We start from the raw sequence: 13,551 nt of genomic DNA on the forward strand, positions 1-13,551 counted from the left end.
TATCCACAACTGTATGACTTCCATTTTTCTAACATATCTCTTTAATTTTGTATTAAAGAGATATTTTGGAATCATCTTTCTTCTACTTTTTTCCATCCTCTTTCTTCTACTCACACAAAGACGTAAAATAAAACTTGTGATACTTAGGAATCCACAGAGACTGTCCTAAACAGGTAAGAACAGGCTCATGCTCCTTCTTTTATACTAATTGTATATCCTTTCTGTGGACACACCTACCAGAAGGGATGGAGATTCAGCCCAAAATTCAGTACTGCTTACCAAGATTTTCAGTTCATTCTGAGCTCCATCCAGCTTCATCTGCCCTTGCTAGGGATTCAGTTATAATTGAACTCTGGTGTATCAGCTGAATGACTGCAAAGTGCACGTAGGCTTAAAGTGAAAGCCAGCACGGAGCTTAAGAGTGTCATCTCAGGGACAAGCTATAATGAAGTTATATGGATCAGTAAAGAACTAATTAGGATATGATTCATATCTCCATAAAAGATGGCCAATCCTGTAAACTGCATTCCAGGGTAGCTCTAGATAAGTAATTACATTCCACAATCTGAAACCAATTTCAATTTAAAAACTGTATTACAGATAGAGTGTGATTTTGTCTCCTTATGGAAATTACAATCTATCATGGCTGTGGTGGCTGCAATCAAGAGGGAAATAAAGTGTTCACCATGTCAGACAGGTAGTTTGATTAAAAAGCTTCAGAAATAAAAAGTCTGTAAATGTTCAGTAACTTATCAAGCCTTATAAGCTGCTGGCATTTGCATTACCTGCATATTCTTTGTTTTCCCTGTTCATTTCATCCTTAGGAAGTTCTTGCAAGCCAGGTCCTTTTGTAAGAAACAAATGCCTATGGAGTAAAAAACACAAAGTAAAACCCATATTAGGGGTCTGAATTTTCTCTCTGAACTGTCCTGTGCAAGGATTTGGGGTGAGGGGGAGGCCACCCTTTCTGAGAACCACTGCTGCTTAACCGCAAAGGCAGAATAGCGCAATAGTTCAAAAATGCAACGGAGGCAGCCAGGTAGCTTAGTGGCTAATAAGCTGCTCTTTTTTATTCTTAGTGCTTCAGTTCAACTATGTCCATGAGACTAAAAGAAAACAAATGTTATAGTCTCCAGTCAGTCCAAGATTCAGACCACAGCTGGCAGCTCTCACTTCAAAGTTGGGAAAGGAGAGAAAAATGGTCACTTCTTAAGACCTGGAACTTTTTGTGCAATATGGCTAAAATCACTGAGCTGGGACTGGAAACTGAAGATGGATCTCTCACATTGTTGCATTGTGCTTTTGATACCATTAGTGTTGACATTTTTTAGCTAAATTAATCTTTCTCTAGGGAAAAAGTTAAATCATTTCAATACAAAAGCAGCTAATACTCCAGACACCTCTGCAGACAGACATTTCCCAGGGTCTCTTCCTTTCTCGGTGTCAAGTCATTTGTTTCACTCAAGACTGCAAACCCTCTATATTTGCAAATAATTCTTCACATCCTTAAACATTTTGTGAACAGTAACAGAAAAATCTATTATTCAGCACTTAGTCTGAAAAGCCGGGGCTGAGACCATCTAACTGCAACACAAAGAAATTATTGCCAAGCCTCTGATATAAGGCAAGTGGTGCTAGGTTTTAGTAGATTAATTAAGGATCCAGTTTCTTCCCTGAAATTTGGTGCTTGGGAAGTCACAATGTTACTGACATCCTTCAGACATACTACTCCCATGTAGAATCAGTCAAATCCTGTCTTCCCTGAACTAGGAAACTACTTTGGCTTCTATGTGGGAGAGCCCAAATACCTCTAGAGGCAGACAGGAGCATTATCTTTAAAAAAAATTAATCACTTTTGAGTCCATAAAAGCATTATTTTACCCTGATACTTGTAGATGCTGAAGTTTGATATCAATCAGTTTTGCCACTAAACTGACATTTTCTTCTTCCAGGAGCTGGACAGAAGCTTTCAAATCCCTTTCTTCCTTTCGGTAGATCTCAACCTTTTGACAATTAAAAAAAGAATAAAAGAAAGTCTTAGAATTTTGGAAAGCTTTGGTAGCAACTACTTTACCAGACATACCTAGAAAAAATGCAGCTGTATCAGCAAGATTGCACATTTGTTGGGGAAACATAGTGACACACTTTCAGTCTAAAGGAAGGTCTCTCTGGTTCTTTCCCACCTTTATTAGGACCCTTTTACTGTCACAGCCCACGTGTGTCCATCACAGCCACACATCTGGGCTACGCAACCCAACAGCAAAACCTTTCTGTGTAGTCAAACAGATCAGCTAGACAGGAGCTCTGGATTTTTCTTTTGTGCTTTCACATCAGTGCTTTGAGAGAGGAAAAGCTTCTTTGCAGAGGTAAAGTCAGGGTCTTGCTCAGCAAGTGCTGTTTTTCTAATTCCTTCTTATACACCAAACCTTCTTACCCAGAATTACTGAAGTTTTCAGTCCCAGTTACCACAGTGCTTCTTCACCCAGAGGGTGGTTGGGCTCTGGAACAGGCTCCCCAGAGAAACAGTCACAGTCCCAAGGCTGGCAGAGCTCAAGGAGCATTTGGACAATGCTCTCAGGCATGTGTTGGGGCTTTGCAGGACCAGGAGTTGGACTCAACGATCCTCGTGGGCCCCTTCCAGCCCAGGATGTTCTGTGGTTCTGTGACATTGGCTAAGCCCCAGGTACTACTTGCTTTCAAACTGGTAATTGCCCCTTATCACTGTGCAGTTATACTGAGCAAAGGATGCCAGTTATCCAGTTCCCACAATTCCTCCCACTTTTGCTGAAATACAACCAAGTTCTTACCCCCTTCACTGGAGAGGGGAATGTACTATGGGAAAGATGTCTTCCCAGAAAGCTTAGCCATAAGCACGTTTAGCAGAAGTACCGAGTGATCTGAAAGTGTCCATTCTCATCAAAACCAGATTAACCCAGCTTTAATCATCTAAATTTGCAGTCAAAACGAGTTCCAACTTCTCCCAAGGATTAAAAGGTGAAAATTACTGGAAATTAACCAGTAACAGGATGTGGCTTGGCACAGTGAGGTGATGCAGCTTTGCACCATCTTGGTGTGACACAGTAACCATGGAAAAAAGTGACTGAAGGCTCCAAATCTGTTTAATTTCAGAGGTAACTAATCTAGAGCTATTTTGGTAAGTCATTTTTCAGTTTAGTGGCCGAATTGAAAAAAAAAATTGAACAGAGACAAAACTAAATTTTTTGGTTTATCTCCCCCAAAGGAAATACTGAGAGAGTCTGTCAGCTACACATAAACATTAGTCTGAGAAAAAATATTTCATCCATGTAAGAAAAGCAGAGAATATGAATGGGTGAATTCAGAAGACTGGAGAAGTTAGTGATAATAGTTTTGTTTTCCCCCAAAATTGAAAGCACTAATTCATGACACAGGAAAGTAGAAACATAGGAAAGTAATTCATAACATAGGAAACTTCTAGTTGAGAGGAAAGAAGTCCAAATCCCTCAGCTCTGAGGTGAGTGCCTGTCAGGACATCAGAGTATTCCAAGGGTTCTCTTGTTGGCACTGCTCACGTGTGTAAAAACTGTAAGTGTTCAGTGAGACAGAGAGAATGGAAGAGAATTCATACTCATTCAGTGATGGGATGTGTAGATTTGAGCTCCTGTTTGTTTATGCAGAATAAAACATCAATTCTTTCCCATTTCTGTTCCCTACCCTCATTGCTTCAGAACCTGTGGTTTGGACACACTCCCTGGAAAGTTAAAGATGCATGCTCAGAGCTCATTAAGGGGAAGAAGGAGAGCTGTGTCCCTGCATACTGGCAAGTACCTTAAATTAGTAACTAAAATGAAGAAACCTCTGCCAGATTCGTTGATGTGGCATGGAAAAGTAAGAAGTACATTTATTAACTCCCAAAAAAGTTTTGCTTAGTTCTTAACTGTGAGGCTATAAAAGTGAGGAAAGACATTTCACCCACCAATCTCATGCTTAGATTTGATGGAAACAAAGAGCCTATATTGACTGGAATAAATAAAATCAAACTTTCACCATGGAAAAAAACAGTTTCATAAATCTGCCTCACAAAAACATTTTCTTGTCAAGAAAATTACAGCTATCTAATATATAGCTCTAAATTGTCGTTAAAGGACAGTATTAAAGCTATCAAGCAATTAATTACAACTATATATGATTTTGATTTTCCTCTCTTCAGAGTCCCATGGTTTCTTTAGGACCTTCCATGTAATGTTGTCTCAAGCCATTTCTCAGAACATGGTTCCAACGTGCATATGCAGTTTCTTTCAATACAGCAGCACTTCAGCTTCAATGCAATTCAAACCTCCCCTCTCAGCTGCTTACCTGGTTGATCCTTTACGCTATATAGCGTCCCAATCTCCACAGAGGAAAATCCTTAATTGCATGGAACGTTGTGGTCCTTCATGCAACAGCTTGGCCAGGAAAGGGGGTCTTTGTGAAAGCAGATGTTCACCTCTTACCTTTATTCACCACATTGCACTGTTTGCTGATCAGGATTACAGATTAATTACTGGAAAATTGCTCTCCTTTGCCAACTGAAGTGTCCCGAGGCCCATGACTGGAAACAGTTCTGACCGTGGCCACAGCGTTTCAAACATAAACTGCCATGATGAACTGCAGGCAAGCGATCCTCTTACCTCTTCTTTTAGCCACTTATTCTCTTCAATCTCTCTGCGACAGTTTACGCCTAAGTATCCCACAGCTTTCTGAGAAAACACAATTTAAGATCATCTCTTCTGAGAGCAGAACTTTGACAGTCCTGCACAATATAAGGAAGAATCTTCTGCTCTTTAGCAGGAAATAATTAAGAAACATCCACACAACAGACTGTAGCATCCCCTGAGGGATTAAAAGGGGATTTAGTTCACAAGGCCAGATGTTTCTCCTCTATCATCCTGCCTAGAGCAGATTATATATCCAGCAATTTACCAATATTTTTTGATTTCCATATTAAAATAGGACATTTCCTTTTTTGCCTAACAAATTCTTCTCTGTTCCCAGTACTGCTCAAATCTTACTGCTTTCAGAAAATCAAACCTGCAGCTATTAAAAACCCTAAGTAAAATCACAAATGAGTGACCTAAGCATGCAGAGGTCTGTGCTAATGAGCCAAGGCTACAATTTAATCACTGATGTCAGTAAAGTGGAAAGGAAGAACTGGGAGGGAAGATGTCCCGGTAGATCACCATAAACACTGTCCTCTGGATTATGTTCTCACATGACTGGAATTCCGAGCATTGAAGTCAGGGAATTTAAACACCTAATGGGCCTAGTGGTTTGTACTGAAGTATGCTTTGCATTTTGTGAAAGTAAGAAGTTGTCACTAGAGCTATTGTAAACCATGTTTTCAAACCAGAACTGGCAGACATGACAAAAAAATACTGTATCAATAAACCTACTTTTTCCTGAGACTGCGCTACTGTGGCATTTTAAAAACGTTGGACTTTACAAGTACAGTGAAACCTCTTTTTTTTTTCAAATTGTTGCATATTTTAATGCAATCTCTTTGTATATTAGTGCTTTTTAGAGTCTGTGTAAATGTACAGTGAAACCTCTTTTTTTTTCAAATTGATGCATATTTTAATGCAATCTCTTTGTATATTAGTGCTTTTTAGAGTCTGTGTAAATGTCAAAATCAAGGCCATGGCAAAAGCAGTATGTTCTCAAACAAGCCTTGTCAGTGCATGGTGCCCCAGTTTCCTGTGACTTGTCTGTAAAATGCCCTCACATCTACCCATTTTATTCTAGTGGAAAGGAAAAAAAAAGGTACATGCATGTATAGCAATAACCGAATCCATGTGTACCAAGATTTATAGCTTATTTTACTCTCAATTTACTAGAAAAGTCCAAAGTCTTAATATGAGTTAAAATATTTAATAATGCAGAGTACAGGTATCCCAACTATAACGCAGTTAGCAGTTTTTAAAAAAAGCAAAAAGAATACCTTAAGCGCTTCTTCACTGAGTAACTTCATGTGCCTGTCAAACCGTTTCTCATTTTCTTCTTTCACAACATTCAAAGCTTCTCTATAATGTTCTTCAAAACAACAACAAAAAAACAAACAGGGAAATCAGAAGTCATCATTTGACATCAATTTTCCCTGATAACAGATAGATAACTGGCATGTCGTTACTAAACTGGAACTTATCAATGAGTGCATCTCTGCATAGATGCTCCACAGAAAAGGATTCAAATACCCTTCTCCACAGAAACTGTCCTTCTAGACCCAAAGAACAGTAGTGTTAACTACCAGACTAGAAATTGGAAGTGGCTTGTACATTTCTGTTGACAACTGAAACAGCTGAGCAATTCACTGCTAACTGAGCAGTGAGCTAAGCAATTCTCTGTGAAAATATTGACATCCTAACATTACATTTTGTCTCTATCAATAGCAGAGCTCCTGGAGCCATGTGAGAGATTTGCTTAGAAAATCTATTTTTTCAATATAGAAGCATATTGGAGCACCTTATCCACGTGATATTTTTTCAGATAGTTGTTGTGATGTGCCTAATAAATCTGCTGACTTATCTAAGGCTCTATGGTTCTAATTTGACAACAGGACAAAATGGAGAATGTGGCAATTGCCACAACGATTTGCTTCTATCATTACTAGTAGTCATTACTTAGAAAGTGTTCTTACATTGAATGAATAGGCTTGGCTTCATGTTCTAGTCATTTGCTATTTAATTACTGCATCCTTCCCTTTAGTTCTTTTTCTGCTCTTCTAAGTAGCCCACTCCTGCTTGATATTTCCTCCTTTTGAAGGAATAAATGAGATTGTAGTAATTTTCTTTGAAGGAAGGCACTGCATACTTGTTCCAAAGAGTGGAAATTCAGTCTTTCACTGCACTTGAGTCGCAGACAGCCTATTTCTGATCTGGCTGAAAATGAATATCTGCTCATGGATGCACTGTGGAGTCAAAGGCAGTCAAATACGAACGGTGTATTAGTTATTAATTTAATACTGGACTCCACCATCTAGACTTGGCAGAATGAAAAGAAAGTACTTCCATACTATAATGAATTCCCTCTTTCATTATTTCAGACAGCTAAATAACCTGAGTTGTACTTGCAGAATGAAAAAGGAGAAACTGAACAGTTTCAGACCGTATGTCTGAACAGTTCCCAAAGAGGCTATCTTCCCTAATCCTCTCACTGAACACTGTATTCCCCACACATCACCTGAATGTGTGGCTCTCTTTTGCTTCCTCTCCTCTCCAGCTGTTTTGTTTAAAATGCCACCACCAGACAACACAAACTGTGCTAGTTTCAAGCCCTTCAGTGTACACACAGAGACAGAAATCTGTTCACCTATGCTTACTCTCTAAGCCTGTTACACATTCAAGGTGTGAACAAGCCAAATTTGTTGCTGCCTTGCTCTGAACACTTGTTAGATTTCTGCTGGAAGGTTGTACTCTCAGACACTTTCAAAGTTCAGTTTTTGGGAGTTAAGCAAAACAGAACGGCAAACATCCAGTGCTGGCAGCATAATTTTCCAGTATGTTGTGTAGGCCACTTACATATGGACCACTATAACATGACTTTCAATAAATAAACTTCTGTTGGACCATGAGTTTTTGTTAAACCACAACATCCTGTACCCTGTGACATACAGGAGGTCAGACTGCCTGTCCCTACTGGCATTCTATATAAAAGCCCCTTCTCTTTTCCATTTCATATTTCAGCAGCTATATAGCAAATTTTAAATCAATTAAGAACACAGAAAATGAAAGAAACCCAACCTCTCCTGAATAGACAGAGATATCTGACAAGCTGTCTGGAAATGCAGAAATCACAGAGCAGATCTTAATCGTGGTAAAATATGTTTTGAGAGACAAGAAGATAGCTAGCTGGCTCTTATTCACAGTAGCTGATGCCTGGTAATGGCTGGCACAGAATATACAGAGACCCTTAGAGCAGTGTCACTGCCTGTTACTACCAGCTGCTTGGCTGCAGTCACGCATACTGAGAGGGACATAAAGAAAGAAAACCACATCCTTCTCCTGTTGGAAGCATGGGTTATGTAACAGCAAAATATTTAAGTTATTTTAAAATAATGCAGTAATAAGGAAATCTTTGTAAAGCTCTCAAATTAATGCCACTGCTGTGACAGTGCTGAAGCAGTTCCCAGTATGTGTCTATGTCTGAAGTGGTGATTTTGCAGGGCCTCACACTGTAACCAGGAGGAAAGGTCCAACCACTGGCTAAAGAGCTCCCTCTAGTCCTGCATATAAACCACTGTGCTCCATTGAAAAGGCCGTTCCAAGAATGAGCTCATACTGCTCTCCTGTCAAAGGAGCTTTCAATATGTGAAGTGCCTGTAGATGATGAGAACAGCAGCAGTCAACATTTTCAAGTATGACTGCTAAAGGAGCCTGACGCACCAACGTCGGGCAACAGCATCAGCGACCCTGAGACCAGATGGACCATGGTAACTCCGTTTCGGTGCCGTCTCCGGTGGAGCGGCCGTTCTGGGCCATCGCGGCCCGGGGCGGCCCCTCCCCCACCGCGCAGAGACCTCGTGAGCCACCACGCGGCCGTCCCACCACCGCCGACCAGCCCGGCGCGGGCCCGGGTCCCGGCCCCTTGGGGCCCCGGCCCGCCTCGGCGCTGCACGGGCTGCGCAGCCCCGCCGGGCGGCGCGGCCCGGGCGGCGCGGCTCCGCCACGGCGGGGCTCCGGCGTGAGCCCCGGTGCGGCGGGACCGCTGCTGCGGCGCGTGGCTGCGGCGCGTGGCTGCGGCGCGGCCCCGGCCCGCCTCGGCTCGGCGGCGCGGGCTGCGCGGCAGCGGCGCGGCACTCTCTGGCCCGCGGCAGCCGCGGCGCGGGCGGCGAACCGGCGGCGGAGCGGCCCCGGCCCGGCGCGGCCCCGGCGGCGGAACGGCCCCGGCCCGGCGCGGCCCCGGCGGCGGAGCGGCCCCGGCCCGGCGCGGCCCCGGCGGCGGAGCGGCCCCGGCCCGGCGCGGCCCCAGCCCGGCGTGGCCGCGGCGCGGGGCAGTCCCGGCGGAGCCAACACGTGGTCCCGGCCCCGCCGCAGCGCGCGCAGGCCCCAGCACCGGGAGAAGCCGCGCGGACAAGCAGCCCTGGACAGCAGCGAAAGGAACTCAGCCAGACAGCCATCAGAGAAGGAAAAAGCAGTCTTCAGTTGTGCCCAAGCCCCGCACCTTCCAAAACTCGGTTTTGTAAATTGTGTAACCTCCTTCCTTACCCTTACCCCCTCCTCCCCTCGCTGCTCCTTCTCCCTAACCCCCTTTCCCTTAACAAACCCCCGAGAGTTAACCCTTTCCTGCTAAACCCGGCACGGCACAGCTAACACCACGTGCTGCGCTGTGACCGCATGGCCACCATGGCCACGTGCTCTCAGTCCCATCTTCCGCTTTTCAAGTCCCACAAGGTAAACGCTAAGAAACCAAACCCCAAAGCTAAAGTGAATTTGTAATACCAGTTTTACAGCCTTGTATAATTGTTAATGCTACTTCGATTCCCTTTCCCTGTTTTTCTGCCCCTGTCCCTTGCTGTTCTGGCCAAACAGCAGGGTGTCCCAAATCCCTCCATTTCCTTCCCATCCCCATGAAGTAGTTTTACAATTATGCCATTCTAGTTTTGTGTGTGTTCATATTGCAGATTCCCCTGTTTTCTAATTTAGAAAGCAGAGGCCTTTTCAGGTCACAAGTGTGGATCCAAGGGAAGCAGTTTTTGGATTGTCTTCTTGTAAGGCGCGATTCAGTAGTGTAGACTATTGAATCTGTAACGCTTTTGGGTTTATGCTGTCCTCAGTTAGTTCTGAGGGTGATTGATAACCTAAATTGGTGTCTGAGAAAGTATTTGACGGTTTTTGTAGTTTTTTTCTTTTGTTTCTCTTTTGATGACCTAAAACTGGGGGTCTTTTGGTTGAACCAGTTGGAAAGTGAAAGGAGTGGTTTGGCTCAGATCTGTGAGTGTCGGTGACTTGCTGTTCAAGCCTTACGGGAATTCCGTGACAGATCAATGGCAGCTTGAGTTGATTTAAATTCCTCACTGCCCCTGCCCGGCCCCAATGGGGGAACTGCAGCAGGCCACTTGGAGAATCTGAAGCCGTGTGTGGAGCCCGGGGAACTCCATGTGTTTTCCTGTCCCTGGAATGGGAGCAGAGGTCAGCGCCTCAGCCTAAGCTGGGGGCTGTGGTGGTCTGAAAAGCCAGTTGGAAAAGACTAGACACTATTAGGCCAGTCACGCTGGAAAGGCTCAAACAAATTTGTTAACTTGTTTCAAATCTTGCAATATAAACTCACATAACCCGTCTACTGCAATTACAAGGTCAGAAAAAAGTTCACAGTATAACATAATCCTTACTGCAATTGTATTTGGTTTCATGCTGCAAAACTGTAATTACTGTTTCATTTTTTAAATTGTTAATTGTCATATGTCATATTTCTCTTCTCACATTTTAAAGAAAAAAAGGGTGACTTGTGGGATTGCATTTTATGGAAATGGTTTGCTCTGGCTCACCCTTGGAAAATGTATGGTTTATCCCAAGTCTGTACCTTCCCTGCAGTATCCTGTATCTGTAACCTCATTGGCTGGAGACTGTTACCGCGCCCCTTTGAACCTCTGTGATAAGAATGCCAAGGCAGAAGGCTCTGCCCCCTCTTGCCCCTCTTCCCCTGGAGGCGTCCGGACGCTCCTCTCTCCTCTCCCCCCCTTCCCCCTCCCCCCTCCCCTTCCCCTCTCCCTCAGTGAATAAACCCTCACCTCATCAGCATCCCACCGGCATCTGAGTCTCCTTGCCTGCAAGCCCGGGAATACCACGACCCCAAAAGACCCCGGGGGTCTCCGGGGGGCACTCCCCGGGGACCCCCCATAAATTTAAACAACAACAGAAGCCTCTGTGCAGGTGACCTAAATATGCGTAGACTTATTCTTACAGAAAACTGCTGTCCTTCTCAGTAACATTTTTTGTAAATGGGTTGCCTGTATTTTACAGAAAAAAAACATCAAAGGACCAGTTTATCAGTTTCTTTAAGTGCCATAATTTCCATAAAATTTATCAATTTCTTTAATAAAGGAACTTTTACAGAGAGAGAGAGAAAGAAAGAAAGAAAGGGTGTCCTTACATTTTCCAGGATTATGCAGCCCATCTTAGGTGCACTTAGAAAAGTTCATGCAAATTACTAGAAAAGTTGATACAAGTTACTGGAACTTGACCTAAAATTAATTTTATCATTTAATTCCTGCAATTAAGCAATATGCAAAGACTCAGTAAGACCTGCATTACACCAGCTGTAAACTGACCTTCAGTTCTTTCAAGTTCACATTTGACTTCCATGATGTCTTTTTCCAGACTGCTAATCTTCTCAGCATGTATCTCACTTCCAACATTTTTGTACTCCAACCAATAATCTCTCTCACTCTGCTTTTCTGTAATTTTTTTCTTAGTTTCTTCAATTTTGGAGCGCAGATCTATTAAAATAAGAATGTCAAAAGACAAGTTTGTTACTGATTTGTTTAACTGGTAATTCTTACAATGTCAACTTCTTCAGGAAAGGATCTTCCATTCAGGAATGGAAAAGGAAGGGGCATTCTTCCACGCTACAATACATTACAACCTGATGGCCCTACATAGTTTCAAGGGCCACCATCATTGCTGAGAACAGTTTGATCTTATTCTTCCAAGGAGAGACAACAGCTCTCACCAAAATGTTGTAAGCAAGGTCACGTGTCTCCCACAGAGAATTGCAGGGATAGCAGCCAGAATTTTCAACACTCAAAACTGCTCTTTTTTCCTGCCATCAATTATTTTATTTCATAGAGTCAGTGCTTAGGTCTTTCATGAGTTTCAAAAAAGAGGAAGTCTCTGTACTTGTACAATACTATACATCACTTGGAAGGGACAGAGTGATTTATAAACCCTCCACAATCTCATACTAAATTGAGAGAGGAGAGGAAAGTTTTCTACTTTTTATACAATAAAGAATTTTAATCTCGCCTTAAATTTCAAAACAACAACAACTCATACTCCATCCCAAGTGTGTAAACTGCAAACCACACTTCCCCAGCTCACAACATACCTTGAAGAAGTTGTTCTTTGTCCTTCACAAACTGAAAAACTGCTTTCAGCGACTCTTCCACATCATCCCTGGTTACAGCCTCCTTCTCATCTCGTTTTTGCTCCTTTTTTTCTATTTGCTTTACCAAGCGCCTGATGAGCACCTTCTGTTCTTTCTTCAAAACAACATTCTAAGAAAGAATACGCAGATGATATTAAAATGTTTTCAAAGTGACAAGTTTAAGTAAAAAAAGTAAAATCTGGCCTAGTGCCAGATGAAATGCAAGAACACCCAGCTAAACACCTGTCCTTCATATTCTGAATGATTAGAGCCAAGGGAGATTTTGCAGGGCTCAGACGTTTCCTCAGTAACTTCAAGACCACTGGAAGGAAATGAAAGACCAATGACAGCTGTACTTGGTACAGCACACCAACTGCCTGGAAAGAAAGGTGCTAGTGGATAACTTAATAACAATATTTATATGTAGGAGCTATTTGCTTCATGTCCACATTCTTCATGAGAACATACCATCTTCATAGAGAAAATTCATGAGACAATCAGGTCACTTGCATATAACCACAGCAAAGCGTCTTGTCAGATCTGAAATTATTAGACATCCTGATTCCACAACTGTGATCATAACCCTTGGCCATGACCCTCTCTAGTGACACTCAGATTGTTTGAAATTACTGATTGTGTGTGTTTGCTCCCAAAGAATACCCTAGAGGAGCAAACAAGGAGTTGGTAAGTAACAGTTAGCAAGCAGTAGAAAGAGTCTCAAGCATTCCTCACTTCTAGGATTAACTCTGAACCACTCAGAAATATTAAGTAAGAGATAAAGAATGGAGCTCAAAGCATGTCAAAACATGATTAAATTGAAACAATAGCACTTCACCCACGCCCTAAAGTACTCTGCTCAGTCTAAAATATGGAGTCCTTGAAAGACCATGAACTAGCAGCGAATTGGGGGAATAACTGTAGAAAGATAGCTGGGGGTAAACTTAGAGAAAACTGGGAAGTTGTATTCACATTCTAACAGAAGTTGTAGTGCTATGGAAATTATAGGGTAAAAATGCAGCTGCTACTCTGAATGGAATACAGTTGGCATACTCAAAACCTATTCCATGATGATTCCCTACAATCTGCAACCACAGCCCCTGCTAAGGATGATGGAACAGAGGGTGGAACAGAGAGGAGACACCGTGGCCAGGCTGCGTACGAATCCTTGCAGGGAGGGGAACTCAATGGCACTCTGCAGATGATAAACTGCACAGCACCTGTCAGCCAGGGGGGAGAGGAGGACATGAATGACTAGAGTCACTCAAGCTCCACCTAAAACACAAAGAAATAGTATAAAAGGAAGCTAGGAATGGAGAGAAGTTTGGGAAGTCTGTCATAACTGCTTGGATCAGTCGTGAGGCTGAACCTGTCTTCTCCCTCATAGGGACACCTATAGGGTTAGATCCACACTCTGGGCACCGAATACTTTCCCTGGGGATTAGAGCTTGTCTGTGC

The 13,551-nt window shown here is 42.9% G+C and overlaps 1 protein-coding gene across 3 annotated transcripts in view; it reads right to left on the reverse strand.

The window, feature by feature from the left end:
* Nucleotides 1-13,551, reverse strand: part of CCDC83 (coiled-coil domain containing 83) — a 30,958-nt gene that overhangs the window by 8,244 nt on the left and 9,163 nt on the right. For all 3 annotated transcript variants that reach the window (XR_010079972.1, XM_063394402.1, XM_063394401.1), the window contains exons 4-9: nt 12,058-12,226; nt 11,282-11,449; nt 5,957-6,048; nt 4,650-4,718; nt 1,882-2,003; nt 786-865 (exon numbers count right to left, since the gene is read on the reverse strand). Coding sequence is in view for 2 of the 3 variants with exons in the window: in XM_063394402.1 (XP_063250472.1) it covers nt 786-865; nt 1,882-2,003; nt 4,650-4,718; nt 5,957-6,048; nt 11,282-11,449; nt 12,058-12,226 (700 nt within the window). In the remaining variant the exon portion in view is untranslated. The remainder of the gene's footprint in view (nt 1-785; nt 866-1,881; nt 2,004-4,649; nt 4,719-5,956; nt 6,049-11,281; nt 11,450-12,057; nt 12,227-13,551) is intronic.

This window comes from Prinia subflava, chromosome 3 (assembly GCF_021018805.1).
Source record: "Prinia subflava isolate CZ2003 ecotype Zambia chromosome 3, Cam_Psub_1.2, whole genome shotgun sequence".
Classification (NCBI taxonomy): domain Eukaryota; kingdom Metazoa; phylum Chordata; class Aves; order Passeriformes; family Cisticolidae; genus Prinia; species Prinia subflava.